Genomic DNA, 21,757 nt, shown 5'->3' with positions numbered 1-21,757 from the left:
AACCAACAACTAATCTTTAAAAGACTTACCCTACCCACTATTTTAGGGGACAAAAATCTAGTATATGACTACCCCAAAATGAAAGTATTTGTGTTTTAGTGTTTTGTTTTTACTGCATTTCAGGGAAAACTGCCTTTGCTTTTGAGCCGGATGAAGGAAGTAGGGAAAGTATTTCTTGCCACCAACAGTGACTATAAATATACAGATGTAAGTGCTTAATATTCATATTTTTTGATTATGCAGAGAAATTATTTTGGCCTAAAGAACCTTGAAAATAATGAGGAGGACAGAAGTTTTTAAATGAAAGTAGTTTCTGTCATCTTATTTTGAAAGCAGAGTGAAAAAAGCAAAACTGTATAGGGAGAAGGGCCATATCAGAATCCTTCTAATTTTTTCTATTCTTTATGACTCTTTTCCCTGATTATAGTTGGTTAGTTGGTTACTTGAAGATTTTAATTTTGGGACTGTTTAAAATATTTGTGCTGATTAAAATGGCTTCTGTGTCTCTTTGGAGCATCATTTGTATAAACCTAAGAAATCGTACCCTTTACTTTCTGTACTTCCCTGATGTTGGAAGCTCCATAGTAGTAAGTCGTACAAAGATTTTTTGAATTTTAGATATCAGAATTTACTACCTCTTTTTTTAAAAAATATTTTCTTAGTTGTAGATGAATACAGTATCTTTATTTTATGTACTTATTTTTTGTATGTGGTGCCGAGGTTCGAACCGAGTGCCTCACGCATGCGAGGCAAGTGCTCAACCACTGAGCCACAGCCCTGGCCCACTACCTCTTATTTTTAAAATTGTTTTTTAGTGTGATTAAAGCATGTGAAAAAAACTAATATTAATTCCTTATTTACTTTTGCTGAGACAATTACAAATTAATAGTGTTAGTAAAAAGTTCTCCCTCCAGTTCATTTTTGTAAAAACTTTAAAATATATTATTTCCATAAGTCATTAGTTTTCTCTGTGCCCCTACCTTATATGCCCCTTATCTCAAATTTTGTGTTCTAGGAAAAATAGATAGGGATATATGTATGAATCTGTATAGATCTGAGAATCTCATAAGGTTTTGCGGGGGTTTTTTTTGGGGGGGGGGGTTTCTCGTATGATGAAGTATTAATTTCTAGCTTCCGCTGCCATAAACTAGAAGAGACAAGAATGTGGTGAATGAATTCTATATTGAAAAAAGACATTTTATGAAAAGGTTTTGATTTTTTTTTTCAATTATTGCATATCCTTTGCAAAAGTAGTATGTGAACCTTATTTTGCATTTTTTTCCAGAAAATTATGACTTACCTGTTTGATTTCCCACATGGCCCCAAGGTATTTCATTAACTTCATAGATCGTTGCTGTAGTAATAATGAATGCATTTAATCATTCAGGAATATTTAGGGGAAGGAATTGGGTGGGAACTACCCAGAATAGTCGTAGATTTTAAACCTTTTCTTTAATTCTCATTAACAAAAGAAAAACAATTAGCAATTTGAGTATTCAGCAGATTGAAATAAAAAAAGGATATTCAAGTGGAATTTAGTAAGATTGGATCAGAATAATTTCATGCCTAAGAAGTTCTGTGTGGAATTATGAAGTTTGTATAGCAATGAAAGTAATTTTTCAGGTTGAGAAATATATTTGGTTAATAGGAACAGAAAATTTATATGTGTTCTTGACAGTTTGTATATTCTGCTGTTAAGTCATTGCTGAGTTTTGTGCCCAAAGAACAGTTAACTTTGGTATTTAGCAAAGAAGTCTTCATTCCCACAGTATGGCTATATTTAGATTTAAGGAATACCCATTACAACTTAGTCAGTCATATACTTGTAGAATTTGATTCCTAGACTTCTATGAATAAAAATCAGCAGATCCCTGTTTTGAGATCACCCCAAATTAATGTGCACTGCTCTTCAGGATAGAAATAATTTTAATGGGCATAACTTCTACATTATTATTGTGACTGCTTTATTATATGAACCAAAGACTAGTATATACGTAGAACCATCACTCTAAGAACAAATAAAATTTCCTGATATGGTCCATAATAGTTTATATACTTTAGTTCTAATGCTGATCAAACCTCCCTCTTTTTTTTTTTTTTTTTTTTTTTTTGTATGAAGTTGCATTTATTTTTTTTTAATTTTTTTCCTTTAATTTTTATTGTTGGTTGTTCAAAACATTACACAGTTCTTGACATATCATATTTCACACTTTGATTCAAGTGGGTTATGAACTCCCATTTTTACCCCGTATACAGATTGCAGCATCACATCGGTTACACATCCACTGTTTTACATATTGCTATACTAGTGTCTGTTGTATTCTGCTGCCTTTCCTATCCTCTACTATCCCCCATCCCCTCCCCTCCCATCTTCTCTCTCTACCCCATCTACTGTAATTCATTTCTCCCCCTTGTTTTTTTTTTCCCCCTTTCCCCTCACTTCCTCTTGCATGTAATTTTGTATAACCATGATCAAACCTCCCTCTTAATCTGTCCCTTGAGTATTGACTTACATCTCTCCCTAGCTCTTTTTCATACATTTCAGATTGTGAGCACACCTTCATATGTTAAATTGCTGTGATATGTTACTGGAACTCAGGAGATTAAATGATTTAAAATGTAGAGATTACTTTGGTTGGGGGGGAACCAGGGATTTGAACTTAAGAATGCTTAACCACTGAGCCACACCCCCTGCCCTTTTTTATATTTTATTTAGAGACAGGGTCTCACTGAGTTGCTTAGGGCCTCACTAAGTTACTGAGGCTGGCTTTGAACTTGGGATTTTCCTGCCCCAGCCTCCCAAGCTGCTGGGATTATAGGTATGTGCCACCACGCCCAGCTGTAGAGATAATACTTGAGTTTATTAATTATTTACACCTGTTTCCAGAAGGATGTGGCTTATAATTAGACACAGTGCATTTTTAAAAATTAAATAGTGAGAACTTCTGGTTATACTTAGTACTGCTGAATTCCTTATATTTGAACAAGATTACATGTGAGTGTCTTAAGATAAGGAGTGATGTTTTGGTTTTTACTGATTCTCTTTCACCAGCCTGGGAGCTCCCATCGACCATGGCAGTCCTACTTTGACCTGATCTTGGTAGATGCACGGAAACCACTCTTTTTCGGAGAAGGCACGGTATTGCGTCAAGTAGATACTGTAAGTTGAGAGGGTAATCTGTCTTCTTCCCCCATTCCCACTCTCCCTAATAAAAATAGATACTTTTAATTTAATGGCCATAATGAGTGCCATGACTTTGGCTGCCTGCCAAGTAGTGCTGTGGGTAGATTATAACAGGATGATAAAGTATTACAAAGTTCATATTCTTTTCACACAGAAAACTGGCAAGCTGAAAATTGGTACATACACAGGCCCCCTACAGCATGGCATTGTCTACTCAGGAGGTAAGTCAGAAACTTCCAAAGATTTTATTTAATGTTTTTGCACAGTATTATCTTCACTTAGACCTCACTGTGAAAACTTTGGTGTTCTCTGAGCATAGTGCTACATGTACTCTTCAGTATTTTAGAGATGCTGTTTACCAAAGGTAAATAGTCACCCACTAAATTGATAAAAATCAAGGAGAAAGAATTTTATTTTCACTAGTAGGTTCAGCCACCCCTCTCCCCCCGCCACCACCTCTTTATTTTACCTATTTATTTTAGCTTTTTGGAATAATTTTGGGTGCTTCTCAGGAGTTTTCTAGTAGCCTGTGTGTGCACAGATACATATTATGTTAAATAGATGAACAAAGCTAACTTAGTGGCTGATCTGTGATAAAAAAAAAAATGGTGATGTTGCTTTTGAAGGTTATATTTACTTAAGCTGAGATAGAATTGTGTAGGATTTGGTATTAGAGTTCTAATCAGCACAGTAGAGCTGAAGACTTTATCTTACAGGCAATAAAAAGAGTGGTAGGAAGAATGGCAAGTCTTTGTCTTTATAAAGGTCTGTCCCTCAAATAAGAGTAAAATTAATCGCAGTATTAAGTGGGTATGGACTTTGCTGGCTTTAACATGGAGATCTTTTTCTTATGTTCATTGTTTCAGGTTCATCTGATACAATCTGTGATCTGTTGGGAGCCAAGGGCAAAGATATTTTGTATATTGGAGATCACATTTTTGGAGACATTTTAAAATCAAAGAAACGGCAAGGGTGGCGAACTTTCTTGGTGATTCCTGAACTTGCACAGGAGCTGCATGTCTGGACTGACAAGAGTTGTAAGGGACTGTTATATTATTGTGTTTTATAAATCTTTGAAATAGCTAGTTTATATCTAAATGGCCATCTTTGAATTCATTCCTTTTTGATAAACCATTACTTTTTGTGCAGGGGATCGGATGTGGTCAAAAGATGGGCCCTGATAGTCCCATTAGAATATTCAGCTATTTCACAGAATTTTAATAAATATAAGAGGTTATTATCTTATTCAAACTTTTTTATTTCCATTTTGCTCTTTTTTTTTTAGTTATAGATGGACATAATACCTTTATTTTATTTATTTTATTTTTATGTGATGTTAAGGATCGAACCCAGTGCTTCTCTTGTGGGAGGCAAGTGCTCTGCCACTGAGCTATAATCCCAGCCCTTATTCAACTTCTTAAATCCCTTTGAGGTTAAGTGTAGAATGTTGGTGTCAGACCTCACTGTGAAAACTTTGGTGTTCTCTGAGCATAGTGCTACATGTTGTATTACAGTTTGTAATTGCTAACCTGTGCTCCGCTTCCTCTGCAGTCCATATTTCTCCAACCATGCCTAGTTGCCCATATCTGAGATTCTGGGAGGTGACAGTTCTGAACATTAATTACATCCTGGTATTTATTTACTCTTCTGAGAAATAGAGAATGAAGACAAATTATATTCTTGGACTGAGCCACACTATATATTTGCAGGACATATACTATATTAAATTGAGCTATGGGGATATAGTTACATAAAGGTGTTTGATACACAAGTTCTTCATGCAGCCCTACTGAGTATCACCAAGTATATGGTGAAAGTTACTCCAGAAATTTGGCCTGCCTTGAGTAAGAACCCTGAATCTATCGTTTAAAATCTGCATGCCCTTAGGCAAGTTACTGAGAATACCCTGTGCCTTAATTTCCTCAAATATTGAAATGGGGATGATAATAATAGCACCTACCTCATAAAGTTGATGAGACTTAGGAAATATGTGTATAAAGAAGATAGACATCACAACCCTTCTCAACCAAGGCTCCTCCTGAGAACCAGCAGGAAATGTTGGAGTCTCTCTGTCCTCACATTTGTTAAATAGAAAAAAAAATAGATGTCTTAGGGCTTAATTCCCTCGGGGAACTCAGGTTGAGAAGGGCTACAACACATGGAAAGCATGCAGATACTAACTATTGCTATCTCTGTTGTCTGTACTATCAGTAGGATCTTCAGGCTGTCCTTTCATCTGTATTTTCAACTTTCCACCTTTGAAGTTTCAGAAATCTAATTGATTTGGCTGTACTATTTCCTGTACTTGTGACCCTGGACAAGTCACTTCATTCTCATTCATTTATCTAAAAATGGGATTACAAACACTTGCTTTTTGCTGACTACATCTGAGATAGGGTAGGAATTGGTATTTTGCAAGCTCAGAATGAGCATACAGATGGAAGAAAAAATTGTAGTCAGTGGTGTTCAAATAGAAGAAAAGGTAATTAAGGTATTGAGCTGCTGCCACATTCCAAACAGATTATCATGGGTTTTCTTGAAGGAGATAGAGGTCATTTATACACCTGCCTGTGACATGTTGGTCCAGGCTATATATACCCTTGGGTCCTATGTACAACTTTTTACTGAAGTTTTAGTGTCAGTTAAAAACTGGGAACTTTTCTTTTCTTTTCCAAACTTTAGCCCTTTTTGAAGAACTTCAGAGCTTGGATATTTTCTTGGCTGAACTCTACAAGTAAGTTTCTCAGTTCTAAAAATTTCTTCCCTAAAAACCATCTACCTTTTTGGGAGTCACTTTGGTGTAAGAAATGCTCTTTCTGGAGATTTTCACAGGGTTTTTCTCTTTATCTTCAGGCACCTTGACAGCAGTAGCAATGAGCGCCCAGACATTAGTTCCATCCAGAGACGTATAAAGGTATCAAAACTAGATTTGAGAGAAAATAGAAAATGAGTTAAATGATTTTCATATTTTTTATTTTTTCCCAGGGACTGGCATATAGCTGGTGCCCAATAAATAATTTCTTGAATGAACTGAAAATCAATCTTGTTATTTTTTTTTTTTTAGAAAGTAACTCATGACATGGATATGTGCTATGGGATGATGGGAAGCCTATTTCGTAGTGGCTCCCGGCAGACACTCTTTGCCAGTCAAGTGATGCGTTATGCTGATCTCTATGCCGCATCTTTCATCAACCTGCTGTATTATCCATTCAGTTATCTCTTCAGAGCTGCCCATGTCCTGGTAAATAAAGTTACTTTTGATAGTTAAGATACACTTTAAGATCAAGATCTGCAACCAGCTTTGTGGGATTGCACAGGAGACAATTTAAACATTCTTTTGTGCAAAGCCTAGGGTCAGATTATGTGGTTGCACAAGGGCCTTTCAGAAAGTATGATCAAGATAGAAACTTAGAGAATATAACTTAACTCCCTGAAGTCTATTACAAGTTACAGTGAATGATGAAGACTTTATTCTTTTGTTAATATTAATTCAAAGAAATGTGGTTTCTATATTCCTGTGTTCTGATATTGAGCTGTTGAGGACTGGCTGTGAAACTGAAAATAATAGTCTTCTCTGTCTTACCCAGTTTCCAGCTGTAGTAAAGGATAGGTTACTATTTTGGGAGTAGAGAGAAAGAGAGGGAGTTTTAGGTAGTAGTTTTGTAAAGGTCTATCTAAATGATTTGTCTGATATAACTCCACATGGCCACCTAATAGGGGAAAAGGGGTTAGGATTGGGGAAGTATCTCTTTTGCTCTACTAGATGTAGTGAGCTTCTTGCTTTGTTCTAGATGCCTCATGAGTCAACCGTGGAGCACACACACGTAGATATCAATGAGATGGAGTCCCCACTTGCCACCCGCAACCGCACATCAGTGGATTTTAAAGACACCGACTATAAGCGACACCAGTTGACAAGGTCGATTAGTGAGATTAAACCCCCCAACCTCTTCCCACTGGCCCCCCAGGAAATCACACACTGCCATGATGAAGATGATGATGAAGAGGAGGAGGAGGAGGAAGAATAAGGAGGAAAACCAAAACCCTGAACACCCATTAAACAAGTTCTGGCAGGACCCACAGGAGCAAAGGATGTTCTTGTTTGGGTTCTACTGGGGAGGGTGGGGGTGCTCCATCAGAGGTACGTCTGGAAAGTTTCTAAAGACTTTAAAATATTCTAATCATAGAGAGATACTTGTTTTAGTTTTGTGTATCTATAATATTCTTTGCAGATGGCTCAGAATTGTAATGGAGTCTGTATTGGAAGGAAGTAAGGGTAAAGTCAGGCTGAACTGCATGCAGATGGTTCCATGTGGCTTGTGACACTGTTTGCTTGTCATTTATGATCAGTATGTCATAGTGTATCTGGATACACTAAGGATGAAGGGTTTCAAGTGTAATAAGGACTAGTGGGAAGACATCCAAAAATGCTGTATTGTTTCAAATTGTTCTATTACTTTAAAATCCAACTTTTTCAGTGCATTACACAGTATTGTATATCAGTGGAGAAATATATTGTTTCCATTATTGAGTGTAGTCTTCTGTTGAGGTCAAGTTTCCTTTCATAAGCCTTTAAAGTGTCCTCAATGACTGGCAAGGCTGCTGCTCTGTCAGTAACCTTGCAGAAGTATTCTCTGTTTTAGGACCAGTCTGGAGTGGACTGCAGGGATTCTATTTTGACATATAGAAGTCCTATTCTTTCTGTATTTTTTTAGGTTGATAGCACGAATACTTGTTATCTAAAACCTTTTTCTCATCATAATAAATCTATAAAGGAATTTAGCTGAAAGATGACAAAGGAGCAAGCCCCCAGAAAAGAGGAGGAGAAACCTTCTTATATTAGAGAATGGTTGAGTAAGATGTATCAGGATGGGCTGTAATTGTGGCATCTGCTACCCAGTTCCACATTTCTCTAAGCTCTAGTGTTGATTGTTGTATGTTAAAGTTGAACATTAGAGAATGGGAAGAGGACTCTAAGCCAGAACCTTACTAATGCAAATAGCAAAATCAGTGAGAATAAATTCAGAACTCTAAATGAAATCACTTCTTGTTTTGAGCAAGAATGAATTATTGTAGACATTAGGCTCTTATTAATGTCTCACTAGTACAGTGAAAGTTGTTCCAACATTTTGAATAGTGATAATAGATTCTTAACTTTCATATATTTTCTTCCAATCTTACTGTCATTGGTCTATAGGGGAGAATAGACTAGCTGATCTAGAATTCAATAAAATGCAATGTTTCTAAATATTGACTTTGACCCCTTCTATAGCACAACTATAATTATTATTGGTCTTCAAGTGGGTTCAGGTTTGGCTTAGTGACAATAGTTTGACGGTTTCTCGGGAGATACACATTCCCAGAACTCGAAGATCTAACATGATTATATCTATAGTGTCTCACAGGCCTCAATTTTTTCACAATGTTTTTTGGTATCGGACTGCGAGGTGAGGCTTTAAAAAAAAAATCATTTTGTGGGTAGGCAACACAGCTCAGTAACATAACCAAAGTTGCCATGCCTCATGACTTGCACTTTAGATTTCTGTCAGAATGTGTTTCATGGCATGACTTAAATCTATGGAGAATATATGCTCCTTTGAAAGAATCACTTTAGAAACGCTATTGCAAATAAAAATTAGATGCTATCTTTTTTAAAATGTTAGAGAATGTGGTTGCTGTAACTGGTTATTCTCATCCAAGATGAAGACGTTGCCCAGTTTTATATAGATTGAAGTTTTCTCAAACTCAAATCTTTAAGTGGCTTATTATAACTACAGGGCTATTTTATTTACATATTTTCCCTTTCACAGCAAAGTTCACGTTGCTTTATTTTCCACACTTTTTGTATTGTGTTCATATAAGAGTTTCTTAATAGCCAAAGGATTCTGTGTGTTCAAGGTCTAAGAAGTGGAAAGCACACAAGTGGAATAAGAATTCTTCTGTTAGCCATATCTTTCTTCAGGACCACCAGAACATATCATGAAAAAAATCTTAAGACCCAAGGGGCTGAGTGGTAGAGCACTTGCCTGGCGTGTGTGAGGCTGCTGGTTCCATCCCCAGCACCATACAGACACAAAAAAATGTAAGACCCAGAGCAATGTGGTACTTCTCTATATACTTTTTTTTTTTTTTTAAGTATTTTTCAAGTTGGACACAATAACTTTGTTATTATGTGGTGCTATGGATAGAACCCAGTCCTCACACATGCGGGGCAAATGCTCCACCACTGAGCTACAATCCTAACCCTAACCCTGTACACTTTTGGTGGGGGGGGTGGGTGAAGGGGACTGGGGATTGAACTCAGGGGCACTCAACCACTGAGCTACATCCCCAGTCCTATTCTATATTTTATTTAGAGGCAGAGTTTTTTAGTGCCCCTTGCTGAGGCTGGTTGAACTCATGATCCTCCTGTCTCAGCCTCCTGGCCACTGGGATTATAGGCATGTGCCACCATGCCCGGCCTGTATACTCTTCTTAAATGTGTGCTATGGGGTCAGTATTGTGGGCTGGCACTCGGAGCAATTATAATTGGACTTCATGAATTTCTATTGCCAGTAGTTAAGAAAGCTGAATTTAAAATATATACTTTTCCTTTGTTTTTAAGCCCTGAAAAACTTAGATCAATCATCTTTTTCTAATTTTTTCCCTAGTTGTAGATGGACACAATACTTTTATTTTTTTTAATATATTATTTTTTAGTTGTGGGGGATACAATACCTTTATTTTATTTTTATGTGGTTCTGAGGATCGAACCCAGTGCCTCATGCATGCTAGGCAAGCACTCTACCACTGAGCCACAACCCAGCTCCAATACATTTATTTTTATGTAGTGCTGAGGATCAAACCCAGTGCCTCACACGTGTTAGGCAAGCGCTCCACTACCGAGCCACAACCCCAGCTCTAGATCAACTATCTTTTGAGACTTTTTTCATAGCTATTCTGAAAACATCAATTTACAGGTTTTGTAGAATATCAGGCATCCTTTTTGAGTGCTAGACTGAACTCCCAAGCTTAAGATTGTGTACTAACAGGGACCTAGGCATATGAAACAACTGATCAGAGGCACAGCAAACCCAGGCACTATCAGGTTCTCTCAGAGAGGAATTGACCATCTGCAGAGATGGTCAGTTAAAGCTCTGGTGGAATATCTCAGGAATGGTTTGAAGCCAAAAAGATTTAGTGTTTTTGACCAAAGACTACTTTCTTCTACTGTAAGCATTGGTCTGCCGAGATCTGAAATAGTCAAGCAAAGCCCTCCAAGCTACCCCTTCCTAAGATGCTTTTAGAAGTGGTTTTAAATAGGACTGATAAGTCATGTTAGAGTTACTTTTAAGAAACTGCTTATAAAAGCCACATGCAGTTACATGTCAGATTTAAAAGTACTTTATCCATGTTTAGATATTTCTAAATCAGGCTTATTTTTTTTTTTTAAGAAATATTTTGTCAACAACTCTAAAGCCATATAGTTTTTCTTTTTCCAAGGCTGCCTGGGCATTTTAAAATTCTTTGCGTATTCACCACAAATAGCTAGAGACAAACAACTGCATATTTAAGTCTATTAGGGTAGGAACCCTGCCCACATTCCATGTTATAGATTTTTTAAATTTTTTTGCAACATTGAAGATTGAATCCAGGGGCACAAATTCCAGGTTATGGAAACTATTTAACCTCTCTAATAGTGGGAAAAATGGTAACTATGATCCAACTATTGCCATATCATTAACAGCCTCATTCCTCACTTGGTTTTGTAGTTTAGGACTCAATGCTTGTGTTTCTCATGACATTCTTTCTTGGTAACTAGGCCATCCAGCTCTTCTTAAAAGTATTTCCTCAAATGGAACAATTTCAAATGGTATACAACTTTGGGAAGCCCTGAGAATGAGAAATGTCTGCCATGGAACTACCCAAGCAACACTGTTGAAGGTAAAAGAACAAGCGTACTACTAAAGAGAAAGAAGAATGACGCATGCATGGCAGCCAGAAAGCAGAGCCAGGTGATTTCCAGAAACTACACTGCCCATCAGATACCACCACTAACAGTAAAGCAACATTTCACACTCTTCTCTCACTGCAGAGTATCTAAAAATAACAGAAAGCAAATCAACCTAAAAATAGAATGTTAGTTTACAAAATGAACAATACAACTTTTCTGTTCTCCACCATTTTCCTGCCCTCAGACAGAATGTCTTCATCCCAAGGCTACAATAATTAGACAAAGGTATGTAATTTCAAAAATAAAACACAAGCCATGTTCTGCATAATGACACTTCAGTCAACAATGGACTGTGTATACCATAGAAGTCCCATAAGATTATATTCCCTAGTAATCTTGCAGCCATCTTAGTTTGTATAAGTACATGCATGTGATGTCCCTGCAATGATGAAAACACCTAATGACACATTTCTCAGAAAATGTTCCTGTGGTGAAGTGATGTGATATTCAGTAGTTTAAGTTCTTGTGCAGAGCTTTAACACAAAGTAGTACTCCTAATTGAACTCAGAACATTTCATTTCAAACTTGCTGACTTGACCACGTCTAAGTAATTTGTATTTTCCAATTTAAAACAAAACAACCAGTTTCAAGTCCCTTTTTTTCCTCACATACAATAAAGATACCTGGGTTCCAACTTATTAATAGAATAAAAGTGGCTGAGATAGATTGCTTCATGAATCAAATTAGGTACAAATAGGTACACACATATTTGGTCTGTATTTGTATTTGGTCTGTTCTCCCCAAAGGTTTGTAAATGAGGCCTAAAAGAATCTGGGTTGAGATCCATACAAACTGGAACCCAAACAACATAATGGAGTTGACATTTTTCTCATAGAGGATGGAATGGTCCAAGCCTCACAAGCTCCCAAGATCCTGAAAGAATTTGCCAAGAAAATCTTCCCCAAAGTGAAAATATTTATTAAATGTCCAGACTTCCTTTTTGAGAGAATGTTCTCACCAGATTATAACCTTTGATTTGTGGTGTGATTATTTTGAAGCAAGTAACTATTTGGGGGCCCACTATGTAGAACTCAAATGATGTAGCAAAACTGTGGCTCAGTCTAAAAGTTCCTGTACAGTGTTGGTCTACTGTTTGAACACTTCACAATCACTAGCACCCTACTGAGAAAACCACTTCAACAAAGGAGTCTGGCAATTCATTCCCCCTTAAAAACTTGCATTCTCAGGCCTCATAATCATCTACCAGAGGAGATGGCATGCCAATAGAAAGTTAACAGTGAAAAATTACAACCATCTTTGTCCTGGGACTTCTTGAAAATATGAGTACAGATGTGAGACCCTTGGAGAGAAAATGTTAAAGCAGTTAAACAAAGAAAATGAGTTTATTAGCCATCTTATAGAATTCAACTTTTTGATTTTAATAAGGAGTCAGCCTCTAAGTTTAACTACTTTCAAAAAAGTTAAGTTTCTAGAAATCAACTCCAGGCTATGAAAAGGTCATTCAGTTTGTATCATTCACTTCCTCTAGATCAGTATTTGTTTCCTCAGAAGCATCAAGTTGAGAAGAGGCTCTGGGGAACACAGTTTATGTAAAATAGAAAGCCAAGGCATGTCACAATAAAACATAAGAATGAACTGACATGTGTAGCTTCAAGGATGCAGAGGAAAAGCTTAGGCAAATCCTTTAGAGTAGGAAAATATGCCTCCACTTTATTTGGGCATTCCCGAGCTAAGCTAAAGACTCACCTAGAGTGAGTATAGCAAGAAAACCCAACCAAGGCTATAAGTTAGAAATGAATGTTCTTCAGTGATTTCCTTCTGCCTGATGCTGCTTTGTACCCTGCTACTAGGAAAAACAGGCTCCCAAGAAGATAAACTTAACTAGATAAGGATAAACCTTGTTCTACTTTCAGGAAATGGGGTAACAACTGGTAAGGTGGGAGTGGTAGTTAGGTCAGGAAGGGTCTCAAAAGCCAGTCTTGTCTGCAGTTCTTCACTGAAATGTCTCCATCTACAGGACAAGTGTAAGTATACTGTAAACATCATGGTTAAATCAGTGGGGTCTATAAAGAACCAGTCAGGAAGCTCCATTCTTACAGCATGATTCTCTTTGGAATGTAAAATAGAGACTATGAATAGAGCAAAAAAGAACTCCAAAAAGGGGCCTAGGAATGGATCACAGAGGGGTCCTGAAGATGGACTGGAAGTTCTTCAGGATCCAGTCATGTGAGAAGAGTGTAAAGGAATAGAAGACCTGAAATAGGGATGGAAGGGAATAAGGTTTGTATACTGGATTATTGGGGAATGTAGGATGTCCACTGAATCCTAAAGAGCATCTGACCATACTGCCCCATACTTGTGCCAGGAACTTGAGGGTGACCCATCTATGCCTGCTCTGACCTTCCTCCTATACTGCATATAGATAAAGATGAGAAAGGCTTTGTAAGTCCTTAAGAGCCAGTTGAGATGCCTACATAAAGCCTTTGTTCTTACCCAGAAAACCCCAGTATGGCCATTTGCCCACTGCATTATTTTATAAGTGGCTGAGCGCCTGTGTTTGGGGAGAGTTAACTGAATATTTTTTATTGTCTTGATTTAGAGATTAACTGATGGGGGACAGACTTCATTCCTTGGAAAGAACACCTCTTCTCCCCCTGAACTGTCAGTACCAGACTGTAACTTGGAGGTACTGAATTTGTACCCACTCTTAACACAGACTTTGAAGTATGTGTCCAAAGGAGATGCCCTATTGAGATCCATTCCCGGCTTTCCCACCAGTAGAGCTATGCCGTGGGGCAGGGATCAAGCCTGAACAAGATGGCATGGTTGGTGTTGCATAGATGAAAAGGGAAAGAGGGAACACACATCTAAAAGGGTGAACAGAAAATCATCATTTATCTAAATAGAATAGAAATAAACAAAACCTTTTTAAACAATCACAAAATTTACAAATAAATTGGTACAAAATAAATAGGAGAAATTGTAAATCTACAACATTCGATTTATAAAATGCATTCATTATGACAATCAGCTCATGAAACCTATACACTCGACTTGTGCTTATTTAACTTCACACAGCTCTCAATACTGTGTTCAGAAAACTTCACTGCTCAAATGCATGAAATGTACACCATGATACAGTGAGTAAAGGCTAAGGAGGATGAAAATCAGACAAAGCAGGGCTTACACAAGGACCAAGGCAATGTTGGCACTGGGCCCCAACACCAAGAAAAGGCAAATTTAACAGCCCAGATGGGCAGGCAGCTTCCGTGGTCCAGAGAGAAGCATTTTGTGATCCAAGGTAGAGGCCATCACTGTGGGACCAGGCAAACAACCTGGCTGGGAGATGGGTGAGGAAGGAGGCTGTGGTCTCAGCCAACTGTACCACTGTATCGGAGAAAGGACCCAGTCACCAAGAAACTACCTCTGCAGTACATCATGAAAGGATTTGAGAGGCCCTACCACAAGGTAGAAGGTCTGCCTTCACAATCCTCCCAAACACTGATCATCAGGAATAGAGGTGGGCCCCCCAAAGGGGGCTGGGGATACAGAGGCCAACATAAGAGCAGCAACATGTTTTTTAGGTGGGGGGAACCCACCACTGCCCTCTCATCCAACTTAAGGGACAACAGAACCCTAAGCTCCATGGATGAGGGGCTTCAGAACATATCTTGGTCACAGACATACTAACAGTAGAGGTGTATGTACATAATAAATAATATAAAATAAAGCATATACATTTGTGGATTTAAAGACTGCAAAAACAAGAAAAGTCAATGGATTGATACACTCTACCTTCCACAACAGACTTCAGACAGGGTGGGTAATGAATCAGAAGCTAGGCTGGGGCTCTGGGGAATGAGACTCCAAAGACCTCATTCTTTCCTACTTCCTCTGCTCTGCCTGGATGCCCACTGCTTATACTCAAGGGTCCTGAGTCTTCAACAAAAAGGGCAGGCACCCAACCAAGCCCATCGGGCCCATTAAATAGTTCTCTTCAGGATGCTTCTGAAGAGGAATCTAGCTCTCACTCATTTCTTAAGTGAGTCCGTGTACATCAGATATGGGCAAACACCAGAAAGGCAAGATAATACTCCTAATCAATCATTCTTTGAATTTGTACATGGTCTCAACAGGCATTATATCCTGAAAATGTTGACAGACTCATCAAGTCTGCATTGATCTGTGCACATAAAAACCGTGACAAACACTTAAAATTTGACTCTTGCCACTAGTACTGTTGTTTCCATGATGCTTAAAATACCATCTGGTATTTCCCAAAAGATACTTAATGTGATTCTAGTTGAGATGATGTCAGTGGCCTTAGTATACAGAAAAAAAGGTTACTTGAGCTAAGTCAACCATAGTTCTAAGAAGCAAAGACGATTCCCAGCAAAAGGCAGCAAGAGGAAGGCCACTCTCTCTCTCTGCCATTGCTGGTATCTGCCATCTCTTCCTCCAGTCCTGTGGCTGACCAGGGACTCTGGAATGTGAGTCTTTCATTAAGGAAGAAGCAGAGGGAAAACCAGCAAGCAAGCATTAGTTAGCAGCCAGCAGAAAGCATGCAAGTGCTAAAGGAGGAAGGCCCACTTGTCACAGCCTTGAAGGACAGCAGTATCAGCAGGCTGTCTTGGTGCACCACTCATCCCTCAAATGGAGGCAAGTGAACCTCAACCTAGAAGTCTCTGAACTCATCTCTCTCTCCTATCAGACCACTCAAAACAAATGAAAATGGCCCTGAGGTATAAAAATCCACTGAGTATCTTGCTCATGGAAAAAGTTTGTATCAAAAGTTTCTGAATTTCCAAAATTGCTTTCATATTCAACTCTAAATCCCTAATTCTGGGTTAGCCTACACCTCACCCAGTTACCCTTGCCAGAATGAAGCACCACTAGTGTACAGCCCAGATCAACAGCAACATGGCCCAGGAGAGAGCTGTTTCCTCCACAAAGTAGGGAGCAATTGTGCCACAGAAGCCACCTAGCCCCTCCCTGTTGGGTCAGCCCTGTGTTCCCAAACCTTTGCAAAAGTCCATCTCTAGGATTAGAGCAGACAGGAGTTGTGCCCACTGCCCATACCACCTGGGAGCATGGGTTATGCAGTGCAGTGTGCAAAGTCAGCCCTCCTTGGCCTTTTCTTGGAGACCCAGGGACCAAAGAGAGCACCTTCTGCACCAACACACAGGAGTCATCTGCCTGGGACTATCCCTGAAAAGCTCCTTGGAGACTTTGCTCCATGGCCCAGGTATGGCAAAGATGGTCACAGATCCCGGGTGGCCTTCAAAAGATGACAGGTGGTGTATATTTTTGTCAGCTGGGACTTGGGCTTAGTCAGTGCCTCCTTAGGTCTGCTCCTCAACCTGGAGAATTTGAAGGCTGAAATTTATGGTTCCTGCTTAGCTCAAAATTATCCTGTTCCTTTGTTTCCTAGGGGTATAAAAATGCATTTCTATTGGCATCTACCACTATTTTCCTAGACTTGGAAAAGCTGGTCCTGTAGTTGTATGGAATGGGGGTGTCAAGGTAAATCTATTTAGTTAGTGTTCAATATTAATGTGAAGTACTGCATTCAGCATTTGCACAAATTCCTTGGGGGGGAAAAAAAAAACATTAGAAAGAGGCAAGATGCCCTACTTTCTCCACTAGGGAAGCCAAACATGTCCACCATGGCACTGAGTTCTCTGCAGGGAGTGCAGTGTGGGGGACGGGGCGGAGGGTAAGGAAGGAAGAACAGAATTGAATGTGGCACCCTTTCAAATTCAACTTATTTAAATACCAAGATTTAAGCTATTTGATTAGTGCCTTAGTGAATCCATTTACAAATCTTAGAGTTCTGTTTTCCTAAGAGTTTAAATACATGATTTTGGACTTGCCTGATGAATACAGACAAAATGACGATAAATACAGAACAGAACCATGAAGGGAGGGAACCTCTAAAGACAGTTTGAAAACAGCCCCATTGCAAAAAGGGCAAAATGTCCTGGACATTCGGATCCCAGGAGTCTAGTTCCAGTGGAGCCTTCAGGATGCCAGAGTGGCTGCTTAGGAGAAAGTGTGGTCTCTCCCAAACCATAGAGCCAGGCTGGCAGCAGAGGCCACTATAGGCAAGGCCCTCAGCACAGAACTGAGGGTGGGGGCTGCATCTGGATGGCAACCCTAGGAGAGGACAATCCAGCCAGAGCGCTGAGGTGCAGCAACTATGCACCAAGATTTAACCTAATTAACAGTCTTTTTAGCCCAGCCCCAATGACTTTACAGCTCCGACTGGCATGGGTCCTCCTAAGTGAGACCACTCTCCTGCTGCCCCAGAGAAGAAAGGGACCAGTGTTTCTCCTTCAACTGTCTGAGGGATCTGACTCAGAGGGAACATGAGATTTGGAAAAGAACCTGGTGGTTCAGACATGAGTGCTATTTGAAGGGTCTTTAGCTCTCCTCAGCTGTAATTATAGCCACATATAGTTCACATTTGTTCCTTTGGGGACCAGATAGGAACTGTTCTGGATTTTGTGTTATCAAAAGTGTGAATCAAAGGTGAAAAATAGTTAACAGAAAATGAGTAAAATCTTGGCAGGCTAAAACCTCATCCTCTGGGAGCCCCACTGTAGTGCCACCTTGCCAGCTCCTTATAAGCAGAATACTCTGCAAGAAGCCACCATGCTGAGCAGCAAGACAGCATACTAAAAATTTCCTGTTTCTCCTAAGAGGCAGTGGCTGGTATTCCCCCTACTCCCCTCTCACAGGTCTTTAGGATCCATGAACAACAGTGGGGCTCTGAGAAAGACACCAGCCTGTGACTCTCATTCCAGAGGCTCCTGTTAGCAAGGCTGCCCTGAGACTGTACATGGAGAGAGGCCCTGGGCCCGAGAGGTGGTCTGGGTGAAGTTCTTTGAGGCCACAGAGCCTCGGCTTGACCACCTGGCTCCCGAGACCTCAGGGAAGGCAAGCACCACTGGGCCAAAGTGGCAGTTCATTGAGGGAGAGACCCCTGCTATGGCCAGGCCCAGGTTTCTTTTTGTTACAGAGAATTCTCATTTGTACACACTTGTCATATCTGTGTTGTGTCTGGCTAGATGCATCTTAGGAAATGGGCTTTTTAACTTGGATGGACATACTTGAAAAAGGGGACACTCCAGTGTGGGGTGCTACACGATACAGGCTCTGTCCCTAGGTGTCCCTTAGGGGCACTCTCCATGACCCTCCACCAAGTGAGGCCAGTATCTCTCTCACTAAGGGGCATGACAGCATCTGAGGAAGACATGCCCGTACTGCCACCTCAGGGCAAACACTTAAATCAGTCATGCATTGACACCACAGCCACCAAACTGCTCACCAAGAGGCCAGCCCAGCACATCACCCCCCACATAGCCCAACCAGGGGTGAGCACACTTCCTACCTGAGGGGGCAGAAGACTGCTGCTGAGCCCCCCCTCCTGCATGCAGTAAGCCCAAATGCAGAAATGCTCTCTTCTCTGCCAGTGACCAGCCTCAGTGGGTATGGATAGTCCTATATAAACACTGTGGGCAGGAGAATTCATTTCAGTATATGAATATCGCTAGCAAGATGCACCTATCTCTTGGGCTAATGGTAAAACACAGATAAGCTAGTTAAGAAAGCAGTCACTCAATATCTGCTGACATTAATTTCACTACACATGGTAAATTTGGTATTAAAGTAAGACAGAGACACACATGAAATGGCCACAACAAACATTTGGTTGCTGAATCCCTGTTTGGGGCCAAACTGACCCTGGCTGTCCAAGCAGCCTCTCTAGTGCAGGCTGCATTTGAGGCAGGAGGCACAGCAGTCCTTGGGGGACGCTGCCACCAATGGGCTTCCTGAGCCCAGAGACGAAGGAAAAGGAGGACAGTTGGCTCCCTGGAAATCCCCAAAGTTCCCTCCTTTAAAAACATGGGTTTAGACATGCCCTCTTGGCCCCAAGTAAAGAATCCATCTCCTGTTCTGATAACTACATATGTTCCCGTGGGAAGGGAAGGGACGTGACCTCCACATCACATGTTTACTGAAAAGCCCTGTGGAAGGTCTCCATTTGGCATCTGTGTAGCAGCATCCTGGGTTAGCAAGAGCAAGGGCTGGGGAGGTGGAGACGGCGCTCTGTGAACTGGGGTGTGAGAGGACAGCTGGCTGAGCCAGAGACCCCAGGCCGAAGGAATGTCAGGATGAAGTCAACTTGCCTCTTGCCAATGATAAACCATGGGTTTAAAATTAATTAACATTCATTTTGGTGATAAAAATTCCTTAGGGTGGGAGCAAAATCACATTCCCAAGCAAACGTTAAACCTTCCTGAGGGAAAGGGGCATGGTTAAACATTAAATTCTCAAAAACAACACTGAGCACAGAGAGGCGACCGACCACAGGTCCCTCTGCATGCCACACCCCACAGTGACGACAGACTTGGCAGGTTCTGCAGTGACACGGTTTTCTTCATTCATCCATCAAGTTCGACAGCGACACCCACTGGGGCACAGAGGAAGGGTGTTCCTCCCTGGGAAGGCCACGGCAGGCCACTTGAGGGCAAGTCCATCCTATTAGGGTCACATCATGGGACCACAGCAGAGTTCAGACAGAACAAGTTAAAACTCTGCAAAAGACACTTTTGAAAAACATGATCTCTTGAAAAAATAAATCGCAACAATTTTCAACTTCATGCAAATTGAGGGAGGAGAGTGAGTAAATGATAAAAGGTACAGCTGAAAAAATAAACATGATTCTATTTGGGCGAAGAAGTTCATCTCCAAAATCTTAAACACCATGCCCCAGCTGTCGCTTTCTCATCTCTAGTTTCCCATTCCTTCTCTTGCTGTCCTCTGCGGCTTCCAGGAAGGGGACAAAGTCTTTGGTCTCAGAATGTTGCAGGACGCAGCATGGCAGACAAGCTCATACTAATGAAGTCATGGTCTGACAGAGGCCAGAGCCTCAGGGGGGGACGGTCAAGGAGGGCCAGTGTAGGCACCCCTAGATGGCGCCTTCATTGTGCAGGCTGTGATTGGCCTTGCTGTGTGTCACGCAGTTCTGTTCATTGAGCAGGTTGGCCGTCTCATCTGGCAACCCATCATGCAGCTCCGTAAGAGTCAATTCAATTTTAGTGTTTTCACTGTCTGAAGACTGAGGGGTTTTGTCCATCCGGGATGCCATCAAGGCATTTTGGTATTGCTGTCTTGAGATCTGGGGCCAGAAGATGACACAGAAAACAAACCAAGAGAATGCTTAATTTTAGGTCCTCTTGTCTCTAACATATATTATACATTAAATCCCCCAAAAGGATTTAATGTATAATAGTAGTTACTACAGGAGAAAATCATCCTTGAGCATAAACTAAGCCATTTTTTTTAATTGCCTTTGAGAGATGGGGTCTCACTATGTTGCTCAGCCTGGCCTTGAACAATCCTCCTGCTTCAGCCTCCCAAGTAGCTGAGGCTACAGGCATGTGCCAGGGTTCCAGGCTTAAATGGAGTCACTTTTTAAAGTTCAGATTGACTATGGCAAACAAGTCAGTTTACTGATGTAAACCATTTCCAAATTTTGACTCAATACCAGAGAGATGAGAAAATAGAGATGAGCTTCCACTACACTAAGAAAAGAACCTATCTCCAGGGCAGAAGGCAAGAGGAGGCTCTCCAGAGGTGCATCCCCCTCAGTAGCCTTGTGAGTCTCCCAAGCTCACCACCCCTTCCAAGCTACCCAGAGTCACTCGTCATGGGCTCACGACTGCTTTTTGGAAAATGTTGGCTCTTTTTCTCCAGATCTCCAGCTCCCAGCCCCTGAACAGGCTACCTTTGATTTGGCAGCTCAATTGGTACAGCCAAAGGATAAATGTGTTTCCTAGACTTAGTCCTGGGCCCAGCTGAGAGAGGGAGGGTTTGTGGAAAAGAACTGGAACACAGTTTCAAAGGGAAAGCACAATGGAGGGGCTAGGAAGCCCCAACAATCTGCCATAGAAATTGGCATCTACCCAGGGTCCAGCCAAGCCACCCTCTCTTCACTTACCTTGACAAACTGAAGGTCGGAAAGGGCTCGCACTGAGTAATCAGGGATGTAGACTTGCAGAAATGAAGAATTGAGCTGGTTATTACTGCTCCCCAGCGTTGGTGTTATTGCGTCAATCCGGTCACTTCGACTGAGAGAGTCTGAGTGATTTAAGCCACATGGGCGAGGAGGTGACTTATTTTCACCTAGAAAAGGAGAAAATGCCCCTTAAAGTAGAGGTAGCCAATAGTCGGCTCTTTATTCCAAGTGAAAACTAATAATTACCACACAAGCCCCATGAGCTTATCCCAGGTGCCGTTGCCCTGCAGCTACAACACAGGCGTCCTGCACAGATAGCCTCATTGGCTTCTCAGGGACAGGTTATGTTGATCTCAGTTGTGACAGAATCCGCCCAAGTCTCACAGTGGCCTAATACCTTTGGGAGGAACATCACTGGATGCTATGAAATGTACAGATGAGGGACAAGGCCTGAGATAGCAAAGTCACCTAGTCACCTGATATCAAACACAGGTTACAAGAGGATGGCTCTTACCTTTGCCAGAAGCAAAAACAAAAAAAGACTGGAGAATGTCCATAAATCCATATGTGTTTTAAATGGCTCAAAATACTTCTG

General features: G+C 40.6%; 2 protein-coding genes and 1 long non-coding RNA gene across 9 annotated transcripts in view; 2 read left to right on the top strand and 1 right to left on the bottom strand.

Annotated features, from left to right (window-relative positions):
- The window catches only part of Nt5c2 (5'-nucleotidase, cytosolic II), an 82,597-nt gene extending 74,165 nt beyond the window's left edge, over positions 1-8,432 (top strand). For all 7 annotated transcript variants that reach the window (XM_048807259.1, XM_048807263.1, XM_048807260.1 and 4 more), the window contains 9 exons: positions 124-207; positions 1,286-1,327; positions 3,053-3,160; positions 3,339-3,405; positions 4,051-4,221; positions 5,867-5,918; positions 6,038-6,098; positions 6,249-6,425; positions 6,976-8,432. In XM_048807259.1, coding sequence (XP_048663216.1) covers positions 124-207; positions 1,286-1,327; positions 3,053-3,160; positions 3,339-3,405; positions 4,051-4,221; positions 5,867-5,918; positions 6,038-6,098; positions 6,249-6,425; positions 6,976-7,212 — 999 coding nt within the window. In that variant the 3' untranslated portion in view covers positions 7,213-8,432. The remainder of the gene's footprint in view (positions 1-123; positions 208-1,285; positions 1,328-3,052; positions 3,161-3,338; positions 3,406-4,050; positions 4,222-5,866; positions 5,919-6,037; positions 6,099-6,248; positions 6,426-6,975) is intronic.
- Positions 8,433-9,961: 1,529 nt separating this feature from the next.
- LOC107149850 lies at positions 9,962-12,145 on the top strand. Its single transcript, XR_007349137.1, has 2 exons — positions 9,962-11,402; positions 11,924-12,145. It is a non-coding gene; the product is annotated as an uncharacterized LOC107149850 (long non-coding RNA).
- A 1,869-nt stretch (positions 12,146-14,014) lies between these two features.
- Positions 14,015-21,757, bottom strand: part of Cnnm2 (cyclin and CBS domain divalent metal cation transport mediator 2) — a 145,164-nt gene continuing 137,421 nt past the window's right edge. The window contains 2 exon segments of the mRNA XM_015494737.2: positions 14,015-20,322; positions 21,145-21,329. Of these exon segments, the coding sequence (XP_015350223.2) occupies positions 20,113-20,322; positions 21,145-21,329 (395 nt within the window). The 3' untranslated portion in view covers positions 14,015-20,112.

Source organism: Marmota marmota, unplaced genomic scaffold, assembly GCF_001458135.2.
Source record: "Marmota marmota marmota unplaced genomic scaffold, marMar, whole genome shotgun sequence".
In the NCBI taxonomy this organism is placed as follows: domain Eukaryota; kingdom Metazoa; phylum Chordata; class Mammalia; order Rodentia; family Sciuridae; genus Marmota; species Marmota marmota.
This window is presented reverse-complemented; position numbering and strand designations above follow the sequence as displayed.